The 13078-nt window shown below is 39.7% G+C and overlaps 2 protein-coding genes across 6 annotated transcripts in view; one reads left to right on the top strand and one right to left on the bottom strand.

Annotated features, from left to right (window-relative positions):
* Nucleotides 1-6798, bottom strand: part of MYLK4 (myosin light chain kinase family member 4) — a 125704-nt gene extending 118906 nt beyond the window's left edge. For 3 of the 4 annotated variants that reach the window (XM_065584869.1, XM_065584870.1, XM_065584874.1), the window contains exon 1: nucleotides 6659-6792. In XM_065584869.1, coding sequence (XP_065440941.1) covers nucleotides 6659-6714 — 56 coding nt within the window. In that variant the 5' untranslated portion in view covers nucleotides 6715-6792. Of the gene's footprint in view, nucleotides 1-6658 lie in introns of all 4 variants that reach the window. The other variant, XM_065584875.1, reaches the window with a different exon arrangement.
* The window catches only part of WRNIP1 (WRN helicase interacting protein 1), a 30937-nt gene that overhangs the window by 5835 nt on the left and 12024 nt on the right, over nucleotides 1-13078 (top strand). For both annotated transcript variants that reach the window (XM_065584877.1, XM_008165372.4), the window contains exons 2-3: nucleotides 5330-5521; nucleotides 6721-6965. In XM_065584877.1, coding sequence (XP_065440949.1) covers nucleotides 5330-5521; nucleotides 6721-6965 — 437 coding nt within the window. The remainder of the gene's footprint in view (nucleotides 1-5329; nucleotides 5522-6720; nucleotides 6966-13078) is intronic.

Raw genomic sequence — 13078 nt, 5'->3', positions numbered from 1 at the left:
TTAATGTAGGTAATGTTTAACACCAAAACATAGCAAGCTGTCCTTGTAATTTGTTTTACATTTCATTGGGTTTATTTTTATCCGTTTTTAACCAATCCCTTGTATTTGCTTTATTCAAAACTTCATCATGAGAAGGCACAAAATATTTGCAGATTGGGATTCTGGTCTCTTGGGTGTAAAATGTGCTGTAACTGATTCCCCTCCCCCCCCTTCTAATTAGCAATTGAGGCATCATCTGAACTATTTGAATATTTGGTTACATTTTATATGTCCCCTCCTAATCCTTTGGGGCCTAAGCTAAAGCCTATTGAAGTCAATGAAAGGCTTTCCATTGACTTCAGTGAGATTTAGTTCAGATCTTAACTAAGAATCAAGATGGCTTCTACAACAGCGCAGAGTTTAAAATTAAAAACAGATAAGGAAAAGTGATTATCTCTGCTGTCATTAAGAACCAATCTCCAAACATAATGGGCTTGATTCTGATCTTGCACTGGTGTAAATCAGGAGTAGAGTTGTGCAAATAAGGGATTTTTTGGTTTGTTGGCAATTCGAGGGGGGAAAAAATCATTTAAGGTCAGTCCAAACCCAAACATTTTGGATAATTGAGACGTTGGAAAACATTGCATTTGGGGTTGAATGAAATGTTGTGGTCAATCCAAAACTAAATGTCATTTAGATTTTGAGCAATTTGTACATTTTTTAATTTTTTAAATAAAATGGAAGGAAACATTGAAACAAAAAGTCATATGGAAACAAAAAATCAAAATGTTAAAGAAAATGTTTCCACTTTTTCATAACATTTTTGGGGGGCACGGGGGCAGGAGCTGGACACAAACAATTTGGTGAAAACATAAATTCATAGAATGTTTTGGTATCCCCAATATGATGATTTGTTGTTTTGTTTTTGTTGTTGTTGTGGGGGTTTTTTTGGCCAAAAAAAAATTAGGACAAAAAATTTTACCCAGCTCTCATTAGGAGTAACTTCATTGAGGTCAATGGAGTGATACTGGTGAAAGTGAGATCAGAATCGACCCATTGTATTTGTAAAGCAGTTTGAAGATAAAGGGACAAATTCAGTCCTAGTGTAAGCAGGCACAGCTCTGCTTTCAGGAAGTATAATTCAATCGCCTTGTGCCTGTTTACACCTGATCTGAATTGGGTTCTGTAGGTGCTACCAGCCAGATTCTGACACTGTTGTTTACGGTGATCAATACCTTACTCCTCAAGTAGTCTATAGCAGGCTATTTTTGGAGTCACCCAAGATGAGTAAGCATATTAGAATCTTCCCATAGCTAAGTATTATCAATTTTTAAATTTTTACAATCTCCACAGCCATTGCCACAGTTGAGCCATGCTCATCTGCTACCCTGCCAGCTTCCTTTAGTCTGAAGCTGATTTGACCTTCTGTCTCCCAGGCAGAATGGGGTGCCACAAGACTAGTTCAGTAATATATCTGCTCACACTCCTAGTGGGGCTGGGGCAGATCACAGGTTTTGTAAACCCATCCCAGGGAACTGCTCTCCTGGCTGGTGTCCCGGGGCTGTTGACAGGGTAGGTATCTGTAGCAAGGCTGTGAAATGAGCACATTTAGTTCCTTTCCAGCCATCCCAGCTGGCTGTCTCGCTCTATAATAGCAGTTGCTCCCAGTCCTGCCCCTTGCTTCGCATTGGTGCTAAAGTTGTAGACTTCAAACTATGGGACCAATCCTGTTCTCACTTAAGTAAATGCCATTGAATTAAATAGGTGTGGGAGCAATGCTCATATTGGCTATTAGCAAAGAAGACTAAACAAGAAGTACTTGTATATTGTGCCAGTATGAGGAAACAGACTATTACCTTGCTTAAATGTCTCCTCCAATTTATTGTGTTGTGTTCTGATGGGAAATACTTTTAATTCATCTAAAAAACAAGCTTCAGTGTAACACTGACAATATAGCCTGCTTATGTTGTAAAAATTTAGGAACTTAATTTCATTTCAGATGTCCATACAATATCTGGTGCTTTTTTCTCCTTATACCATAGTGGATCTTAGTAGTATTCAGATTTCATTTCATCCCCAGAATACACTATAACTAAATTTGTTGGAAAACACCATAGTAGTTGGCACATTTCCTCGAGCTTGTCTGTGTAAGCAACTACATTCTTGGGAGTAGTTGTACTTTGGGCTCCTATTATGTCTCCACTAGAGTATATATTTTTTGGCTTCATTGTAGCTTGATACACTACAAAAATTGTATAGTATGCTGTTAGCTCTGGCTACAAGCATTATAGCAAAATGCATAAATGAAAAAGAAGGGAACTCAGAGGAAACTGCTGGGGAAATGGGGGAGGGATAGCTTAGTGGTTTGAGCATTGGCCTGCTAAACCCAGGGTTGTGAGTTCAGTCTTTGAGGGGGCCACTTAGGGATCTGGGGCAAAATCAGTACTTGGTCCTGTTAGTGAAGATAGGGGGTTGGACTCAATGACCTTTCAGGGTCCCTTCCAGTTCTATGAGATAGGTATATCTCCATATAAATAAGGAAACATTCCACACCTATGTAATAGGCAGTTTAATTCTAAAGGACTGATGGCACAGAATAATAAGGAGAGGCCAAGAATATGATGACTGCTTTCAGCATTAATTTTGAAATGCAGTTTACCCTAGCCTAATGGCAGGACCTCTTACCTTTTGTGGGAAGATTCATCAGCTTGAAAACTGTTACTAAGTTCTCAGTTGAAATCTGTGACTCTAATGTTACCCTCAAGTTTATTCCCCCAAAATGTTTTTCTTTATCTAAATAATTTTTCAGAACATCCACAAATATTTATATATCTGGGGGAGAGGAGCCTAGCAGGGGAGGAGGTTGTTTTATTTTAAAAGTAGCATGTTCAAGGACCCTAGCTCAAATTTGCTTCACAGGAAAATACAGTAATTGCAAACTTTTTTAAAACCAAAAATGAATGTTTTTTTTTTAAGTTGTATTTATGTCCCTCCCTTGCAAACAAGTGGCAGATCTGACCTGCATTTATGAATCCTGGATGCATTGACTGACAATTGTAGAAGGTAGAAATGAAAATTGGCTTCTCCTGCATTCTTCTGCAAGGCCTTGATTTAGCAAGGTACTTAAGCATATGTCAATCTTAAGTGTGTGAGTGGTCCAATTAACATGTGGAATCGCTGCCTAAATTCATTGTGGGGAATACCTCGCTGAGTGGAGCTAAAGGACGAATTCAGGAAAGTGAACAGCCAGTTGGTCAAGTCATCCATTTCTTCTGCTGCTTTCAAAGAAAATGGGAGATGAGTTTTTGTTTTCAGCCTTTAGACTGGGTGAGCCAATGAGTCAGTGCACCCAGTATTTTAAAGTGTGGGCATAGTCTCCTGCCACAGTTTCTGAATCTATCATCCCACTTTGTAGGGACACACCAACTTTGGTTTTACTTTGGCAACTTAATTTATAAGGCGATAATGTGTGTCTCTCTCTTTTTTTTTTTTTTGTTTAGATGTCTTTGCTTCCTGACTGAAGGCAGATCTGAGGGGCCGCTTTGGTGGTGCTCTCCTGAGCAGAGCAGGACAGGCAGTTTACAGTGTTCCAGCATAGTCTTCTAGAGCACTCAACAGCGAAATTAATACTTCTCCCCTCATCTTCCTCCTCCTCTAGCGAATAGCTCAATGGGGTTGAAGGGGAGATGTGTGGACTCTGCATGTGAGATGACTCTGGATTGGTTTCAGAACATCAGTCACACTGAAACCAAACCTCATCTAAAGAAAATGGGGAAGGCACCTTCCATCAGCACACAATGACTAGAACAAGCAGGAGATACCTTATTGCGCCAATAGGGATGTATTCTCCCCTTTAGTCACTCCTCTCCTACTTGGGGACAGTCAGACTTAGAGCCACGTTGGGGGCCAGGAGAGGAGACATTTAAAGGAAGAGTGCTGTTACTGAAGGAACCGCAAACAGGTTCCTGCTGGCGCCATGGGTCGCTCTTAGACTAGTAAATGACTCTGTTTCCACATCTTTCCCTGCAAGAGGATCAGATTCAGTGCATCTGCTGAACTAATTTTGATCCTTGGAATATATCTTCAAGACAATCTTTGGCTTGCTGGCACTTGTCCCCTGCATCATTAGTTAAGGAGGAGGCAGCTCAGGGAAAAAAACTCTCAGCTTTTTGTTGCAGTGTTCCAGAACACAGAGCTGCCTGCTCAGCTTGGGACACACCAATATACCTGCCTTTACTTAGGAAGCTAAGGTGGTTCTGGAAAAAAAAAAATCTGAAATGTGCACATTCAGTTTAGTGTGTCTGCCTATAAAGTAGAATTAAAAAGACAAGGTGGGTGACGTAATACCTTTTATTGGACCAACTTCTGTTGGTGAAAGAGACAAGGTTTTGAGCTTCACAGAGCTTTTCTTCAGGTCCTGAAGTTGGTCCAATAAAAGATATTACTGCACCCACCTTGTCTATCTCGTGTCCTGGGACCAACACGGCTGCAACAACACTGCAGACTATAAAGTAGCATTGCAGGCTGTTCCCATACTAAAATGAACGCAATTTAAATCCCTATAAATAAATACAGCTATGAAGGAGTGGTTGGTATAGAGAGGGTCAAGGAGAGGAAAACAAGAAAACCATCCTTTAAAACAAGTTAAAAGTTTGTTTGGCAGGTAGTAATTGCATTGTGTTTATTCAGGCCAGGTTTGGTTGCCTAGGAAATATCCTATTTAGATTGTAAAGAGTCAGGGTTTTTTTAGTATGATTATAACTTCTCTTTATTAAAATGCTGAGGCTATATGGAGAACTACTTTTTCCTGAATATTTATTCATTTATTGTTTCATTTTCCTTGCAATGAGAACAGCAAATGCTGTGATTTGATTTTTAAAAATACTCAGATGCTGTCTAATTTCATGTAGCTTTTTGTAAGCATCTCAGTATCCTCAGCTGTTGTGCTGTATGGTAACTTATAGCAGTATCCCCCAATGAAGAGCAGCATATCTCCTGTCCTCTGTAGCAACAGCACATTTGGAGGAAGGGGGTTCCTTTTTCTTCAGTGGGCGAAAAAAACAGCTGTCACAAAAGCTATGCTAAATTAGGGCACTGGCCCTTTCTATATTGATACCAAGTAGATACTTAACATGCAACTCTGGAAAATGGAGGATGGGAGCTGGCTGGCATCTCTAGCAGAATGGTTTCACATCTTCCCTATGCTAGAACAACATGAACTTCCTGTTCTCTTGGGTGTCAATACTCTCCCTAGGTTAACATGCTGCTCTATTCTTGGCTTCTTTCCTTTAGGCAAATACTTCCTATGTCCAAAATGATTTCAAAAAGCTAGTTCTTTCCTCTGTTTCAGACTACCCTAGCACATATTATAGCCAGCAACAGCAAGAAGAATGGTACAAGATTTGTGACTTTATCAGCAACAAGTGCCAAGACAAATGATGTCCGAGATGTTATCAAGCAAGCAGAGAATGAAAAAAGACTCCTCAAGAGGAAGACCATCCTCTTTATTGATGAGATTCATCGTTTCAATAAATCTCAGCAGGTACTGCTCCACCTTTATGTCAGGAACAAAGTTTCTGTCAACATATTACTTGCTTAAAATGTATGTACCTTGGTGCTGAACAATAAATGTTTTTTCTACCTTTATATTTTAAGTCACTGCTTGATATATTCAGAAACTTTAGTGTAGAAGTTAAAACTTAAATTAGGTTTCTAATTTAAGAGTCTCAATTGTGTATTGTGTGCCTTTCAAGAACTTCAATTCAAAACCAAATCAGCTTTTGTAGAAGTTTTACATGCATTGTCACATCTGACTTTTTTTTTTGCCTGAAATTTTACTTCTTTATAGCTGTATTACAACTTCTCTTCTTCTATGTATTTGCCTATTAAGAAGAGCCTTCATTTCAGTGGTAACATTACATTCAGTTTTTAATTAAAAGCACGTCACTAGGAATCCTGCAGACATTCCTTGTTTGTATATACCCTCTCTTCTCTATTGAGAAAATAAAGTGAACCGAGACATGAAATGTATTTATGAATAGTACCTCACCACAGCCAATATTAATTTTTCCTTCTTGAGCATCATTGCCTTTATTCATATTCTTTAAAACTTTAATAGCCCAGCTTCAAAACTTCAGATGCCCTTAGGAAAAAGTTCTACAAAAATTGGGTTTGACAGAAATGGAATATGGCTATATAGAAATCATTCTTAAAACTGATAGGTTAACTGTTTCTAGTAAATTTTTTTCTGTAGTTTTTTTTACCTATTCTATAGAATTTAATAGGGAATTATTATCCCTGCCATAAAATTCTAAAGCTTGGTTAAAAAAAAACTATAGGAAGTATCCTGGTTGGCTGCTAAATTCTATAAGACTTTTCCATAAGGGCAGCTTTTCATCATATCTGCTGTCTGCCTAACAATAAAACAGAATCAAAGTACTAAACGGTAATGACTTGAATTTTCCTAACGCTGTTCTTTTTAGTATCTCAGTTCATTCTTGGAGAAAGGACAGGTTATTAAGATGAACTAACCATCATGTACTGTGTGAATGGAATGAATTCATTTAGGCAACTGGCTGATGAGCTCCCTTGTCAGTGAGCTCGTAAGGCATATCAGCTGGAAGCCAGGAGAATAGCAAGCCATGAAAAATGTACTTTAAAATGCCTAATAACTACTCACTTGGGATGGTTCAGGTTGTCGTTGATTAAGATCAATTTTTTCTGTTTCCCTCCCATGTTCAGGACACTTTCCTTCCTCACGTTGAGTGTGGGACTGTGACACTGATCGGGGCAACCACCGAAAACCCTTCCTTCCAGGTCAATTCTGCTCTTCTGAGTCGATGTCGAGTTATTGTTCTCGAGAAGCTCTCTGTTGAGGCGATGGAAATGATTCTGATGAGGGCTATCACGTCCTTGGGGATCCGGGTTTTAGGCCAAGATGAGCAACACACTAGTTCTGCGAATGGCAGCGACAGCAAGAGCTCTGAGTAAGTACTTTACGAACTGCCATGTGTTAACACACACGACCCGAGGAATCTATTGACAGGCTGCCAGAGAGAGCTGGGGGTGGGAAAGGAAATCTTAACCACTCCTAATAGTAAAGAAAAGAAAGTAGCAACATATGCTGGATGCTAGCGGAGGAAAAAGAATACAGAGCATTAGCTACCGTTGGATCCAAAATAAAAAATCCTACTGTCTGAATTAGTACAGAGTTTTATACTTGGATTTGTCGCCTCTGACTCACCCACAGGATATGTAAATCTGTTCTGCAGCTGAGGGTTTGCTTTGGAAGCCTGTAACTGGGTCCTGTCATACCCTCATGCAGTACTTTTTGTTGTTGGTTGTAAAAGCATCATATTACTGTGAGGTGGTAGATAGGGCATTACATGTTACTTATTTTGAGCCCACCAGCCAAAAAGCTGCTGTATTTTGCATAACTTGTTCGAACGAGTTGGAGAGGGAACCTTTGTGAACCTATACAGCAAATGAAGTTGCTATATGCCACACATGACTTTATCTCTTCACTGTGTGAAGTGAATAAAATATTAAAAAATAGTTCCTGTTTCCTTCCTCTAATTGTCCAAATCAATCGCATTAAATTAAAGCCATGCTAAAAGTTTGGTATCGTACCTGAGAAACTAAAATCACAATTTTTTCTGAGGTTACAATGGGGATGACAAGTATTTCTGAGTGAGCTTGAGGGTGAAAAGGGTAGAGAGGAGTGTAATGTTTTCTTGGAAAATAAATTCTCTATTTTGCTCCCTCTTCCCCACACTGGAAATTATTTGCAGTCGTCATTTTAAAATGGGCAACTAATGAATTCAAAATAGTGCATAGCTCTGTTTAAATTTCATGTTTGTTGTTGTTTCATTTGTTTCCATACTAGTGCTTAACTGTGTTTATAATTAAGAACTTAGTGTGTTCACAGGAAATAAGTAATAGTGCAGGAATATCCCTGTACATATAGAAAATGAGAAAGATATAGCCCCTGAGAATGTATTTTGTCCTGTTGTATTACATGAACAATGTGAATTCCTATATTGTACAGTTTAGTGCAATGAATGAGGGAATTCTGTTACATTATTTAGGGCACCATTCCTGACATTGTTTACCCGTTTGTTGCTTTTATATATTACACAGGGATGTGAATTGTAGCTTGGAGGAGGGAGGGCTGCATGTCAACTTTAATGTAACAGCACAGCTGTGTTTGCGACTACACCCTGACTGGGTTTTGGAGGCTTTCCTTTGTATATGGGATTAAAGTACAAGGCATAGTTTCAGTTGCATTTGGTGAGGGTTTAGGTTTCATTTGACTCCATATCTGTAACCTTCCACTAGCTCTGGATGAATTAAGCAGCACAAAGAGTCAAAAGAAGTCTGTCTAGCATAGTTTCAGGAATTTGTTCATGAGGGACAGTGTCCCCAACCAGTGACAAAAATGGAGGCCCAGCTTTTTAAAAGTAAGACTAGAACTCCAATTATAAAGATTTCTTTTCTTTAGTTCTTTACTGGCACTTCCTGCTTGTCTGTCTGACAAATGGTGCTCTTATTGGTCAAAAAATATCCTCTTATATATACATCTTGTCTCTTACCTTTGGTTTGTCTTTTATGCTGTCTTTCTAATTCTCTTCTCACTGCATGTTCCCTCTTCCCCCCCCACCCTAGCCACTTTCATCTCATCCCTGCTTGCCATTCTTCTCCATCATCAATCCCATCACCCCAAAATACATCTAGCAGTAGATGCAGCTAGCTGATAGTTCATCGTGCTGAATTGGGAGATAAGCACACAGGTTTGGATGCAGTCCCAAGGCCTAAAAAGTTTTCTGTGGTGGTTTCTTTTCATATAAAATGAAGTTTTCCCTGAAACTGAGGGATGAAGGGGATATATAGATTAAGGCAGAATTTCCCAAAGTGGAACATGCCCCCTGTTCAGTGATTTGACGGACTAGTTAGGGTGTGCAAAAGATGTATAAATTAAAGGGTCGTCATCTTAGTGTCTACGCAGTGTGTCTCAGGTGGCACGTGACCAGGATTCATCACCAAATTTGGTCCACCGAATTTGATCATTAGCTTCCCCGGCTTGGGCGAGTACTGGTGGGGAGTGCGACATGAATGCGTAACAGCATATGCTGGACTTCCTCTTGCCCTTTAGCTAAGGGGTTCTCAACCTTTTTCTTCCAGAGCCCCCTCCCAACATGCTATCAAAACTCCATGGCTCAGCTGTGCCACAACTGTTTTTCTGCATATAAAAGCCAGGGTCGGCGTTAAGGGGTAGCAAGCAGGGCAATTGCCCAGTACCCCATACCACAGGGGAGACCACAAAGCTAAGTTGCTCAGGCTTCGGCTTCAACCCAGGTGGTGGGACTCGGGGCCCCTGGTTGCAGTCCTGCGCAGCAGGGTTTTGGCTTTCTGCCCTGAGCCTTAGCAAGTCTAACACTAGCCATGCTTGGCGGACCCCCTGAAACCTGTCTGCAGCACCCCAGGAGGTCCTGGACCCCTGGTTGAGAACCACTGCTCTAGCTGAAGGTCCTCTGTCTTCAGGAGATCGGCTGCCTCCTGCTGCGGCAATGGAAGTGCCCTCTGAAGCTCCTTGAAGGATGTCCCAGTAACGTTCCCTCCAAATTCCACCACCACAAAACTGTATCTAAATTAAATTAAATTAAATTAATGGAGATATCCCATCTCCTACAACTGGAAGGGACCTTGAAAGGTCATCGAGTCCAGCCCCCTGCCTTCACTAGCAGGACCAAGTACTGATTTTGCCCCAGATCCCTAAGTGGCCCCCTCAAGGATTGAACTCACAACCCTGGGTTTAGCAGGCCAATGCTCAAACCACTGAGTTATCCCTCCCTCCCTGTATCTATTTAATACAATTTTTAAAATCCACTTTGGGCCATAAATGACCCTTGAGAAATAAAATTGTTGTAATATAGATAAGGGTGGTAATTAAAGCTTAGGAACATCTTTTCATTCTCCTGCTAGCATTGGATAGAATATTTAGTATTGGGTAGGAGCCCGGGTCCTAGTGTAGAACTTGTTCTTCTGGCCCAGAGGTAAGAGTTCTACCAACTGATCTATATTGTTACCCCCCGTTTTGATTATGAGCATATGCACGCAAAGATACAGTATGTTGTATTTGGTGGCAAAGGAGGTTGGTGATGGGACAACTCTAGTTTAAAGCACAAAGCTGGGGATTAGTCATAAAAAAGCATAAGCGAAAGATTTCAGTGTTCAGGATGATTCTGTCTGGAAGTCACTCTTTTATGTGTAGTGGGCACATATGGCCCACAGTTTTCAAACTTGGGTGCATGAAGTTATTCTACTAAATTCATGTTCAGACTCGTATATGTAAAATGATTTTCAAATATGCAAAGCAGCTACAGATCAACTTCTGTAGTCATCGGAGTACTGAGGACCTATCAAAATGAACCCTCTTACATGTGGGTGCCTAAATATGGATTCAGAGGCCTGATTACGGGCACCCAAGTTTGAAACCTTGGCCATAGTGTGTAACACCTGGCATTTTAGGGACCCCTTCTGTAACTACAACTAAGTGGATTGTCCGCCTAATTTTTATTTCCTTATTTTTGTCAATTATTAAGTTAGATTCCTAATGTTATTTTAACAACCTTTGAATTTAGTTATTAAAGTTCTGCAGCATAATGTCTGTGTTTTACACTTGGGCCAGATTCACTGTAGCCAAGTTGCCCCTGCTTATGCCAGCTGTGAACATAGATACTAAAATGAAAAATGTTGCAAATTCTATGGTCCTAATTCTGTGCGTAAAGAAACTACTCTAGGTAAAGCATTCTTGTAAGTTTGCACCATTATCTCAGCCACTGTAAACCTGAGCCAGGAAGAGAGAGACAAAAATGTGAGGAGGAGAAGTAAGGGGGGAAAAAAGTCCATACCAAAGATTAGATGTTTCTGAAATGTAAAGAGAGGCTACCAACACTTTCATTTGTTGGGGGTCTTACTAATATACAATGTGACACTAAAATGTATTCATTCCTGCCTTGTTCTACATACAGTGATACATTGCACTTATACAATGTAACATTAATGTCAGGAAATCAAATCACTTTACAAATATTAATTTTTTTTAATCCTCCCAACTTTGTCTGTTTAGATAAACGTGTATAAATACACATAGAAAGGTCACATAGCAAGGTAGTGTCCAAGTCAAGCAAAATATAGGAGTCCATATTTCTAGTCCCCTGCACTAGCAACCACTAGATGCCATGCTATTCAGTCTAGTAATTAGTGCATTATAATTAATGAAATATTGTTCCACTTACTTGTTTTATCTTAATCCTCTTGATTAAAATCTCCTTTTTGGTCTCAAGCCTTTTAGAAAGTTGTTCCCTTTTTTATCGCATATTCTCTCTAACTTTCCTGCAGACATTGGAGCCGAGATGAAGAGCCAAATTCAGAAGTGATCTTTTAAGGTGGTTTAAGCTATGTATTTTATCATCAGTTATTTGTATTATTATTTTTATGAAGAACTAATTTATTTCTTTGAAAATTGTGCTTCAAAATTGATGTTATATGGCTCTATTGAGAAGGGAGTCTACACTAGTGTAACTTGCTGTGGGACTGTAATGTTTATGGGTATATTAAAGAAATGAGGGGCTACTTTATATTGCACCCTGCTGTTCGTTGTATTTCCAGCCCTTCCACAAGTAGGTTACACTCACTTTGACTCCCTTGCACTCATTAATAGCATCTTGCAAATCACCTCAGAATTTGGCCTGATGACAGTTTTTTAGGATAGTTCATGCTGGGATTCAGATGGATTCCATAGTGGAGACAAGCTAGTGAGATATTTACTCTTGGAAAAACTATCTAGTTGTGGTTTTCCTTCAACTTAGTTAGTATAGCACAGGGGTCGGCAACCTTTCGGAAGCGGTGTTCTGAGTCTTCATTTATTCATTCTAATTTAAGGTTTCGTGTGCCAGTAACACATTTTAACGTTTTTAGAAGGTCTCTTTCTATAAGTCTATAATGTATAACTAAACTATTGTTGTACGTAAAGTAAACAAGGTTTTTAAAATGTTTAAGAAGCTTCATTTAAAATTTAATTAAAATGCAGATCCCCCTTCCCCCCCACCCCCCGGACCGGTGGCTAGGGACCCGGGCAGTGTGAGTGCCACTGAAAATCAGCTCGCGTGCCGCCTTCAGCACACGTGCCATAGGTTGCCTACCCCTGGTATAGCATTTTGTTGTCAGTAAGTGATAGTTCCTGGGGTGCCCCTGTTTGTTTGTTTATATTTTTGTCTCCAAGTATCGCTAGTTACAAGGTACAAACATCAAGACTTGGCATCTAGTATGTTCCCTGTTAAGTACTAGACAGTCCATTTGTAAGATGAGCATGAATCTGTTGCAAGGTCAGAGTAGTATTCCTGACTTTAAATTGTTAAGGCATGTAGAGTAAGGGGCAAGTCTGTAAAAACACAGAGAATGGATTTGAGCTTCTGAGCATGGGATGGCAGGCCAGGGTAAAAAAGGTGAAATAGTTTGGTTTTGGAAACCAAAGTATTGACATAATTAAACATTACTTTGTAATCAGGATCTTGCCTACTAAAGCAAAATTAGCAAACTCACTGTTAATCTGGAGTCTCTGGATCACAGCTACAATTTGTACTGAAATAGTAATTCTTAAGGGAAGAAATGCAGTATTTGAATGAATTAGTGTAAGTATCAGTTTCCTCTGATGAAGGGGTATTCTCTTCTACTGAAATATTTTGGGGGGATGGGGAAGAACCCCAACCTTATTTAAAACCACTGACTGCACTGTATTGTAAGCATGACTGTTTCATGCATGACAGTTTCTCCACTTATTTTTATTTTAATCTCGCGTTCAATATGCAATACTTTTTTTAAAACGTGCCTAGTGAAATATATTTTTCAGTCTTTTACCTTGTCTCCCTTTTAAGCAGATTTTTTTTTTTATTTACATCCTCATCTGTGCTCTCAATGCCCTATTGTGGAGTCCTATTATTGCCTGCCTAAAATATCGTCACCTGAAAACGAAGAGAGCAATGTCATTGTGATACCTCTGGCCTTAATCAAGGTGCTCTCCCTATTCCCGTGGTGGATT

Source organism: Chrysemys picta, chromosome 2, assembly GCF_011386835.1.
Source record: "Chrysemys picta bellii isolate R12L10 chromosome 2, ASM1138683v2, whole genome shotgun sequence".
NCBI classification, from domain to species: domain Eukaryota; kingdom Metazoa; phylum Chordata; order Testudines; family Emydidae; genus Chrysemys; species Chrysemys picta.
The sequence above is the reverse complement of the archived record's forward strand: the minus strand, read 5'-3'. Positions and strand labels throughout refer to the sequence as shown.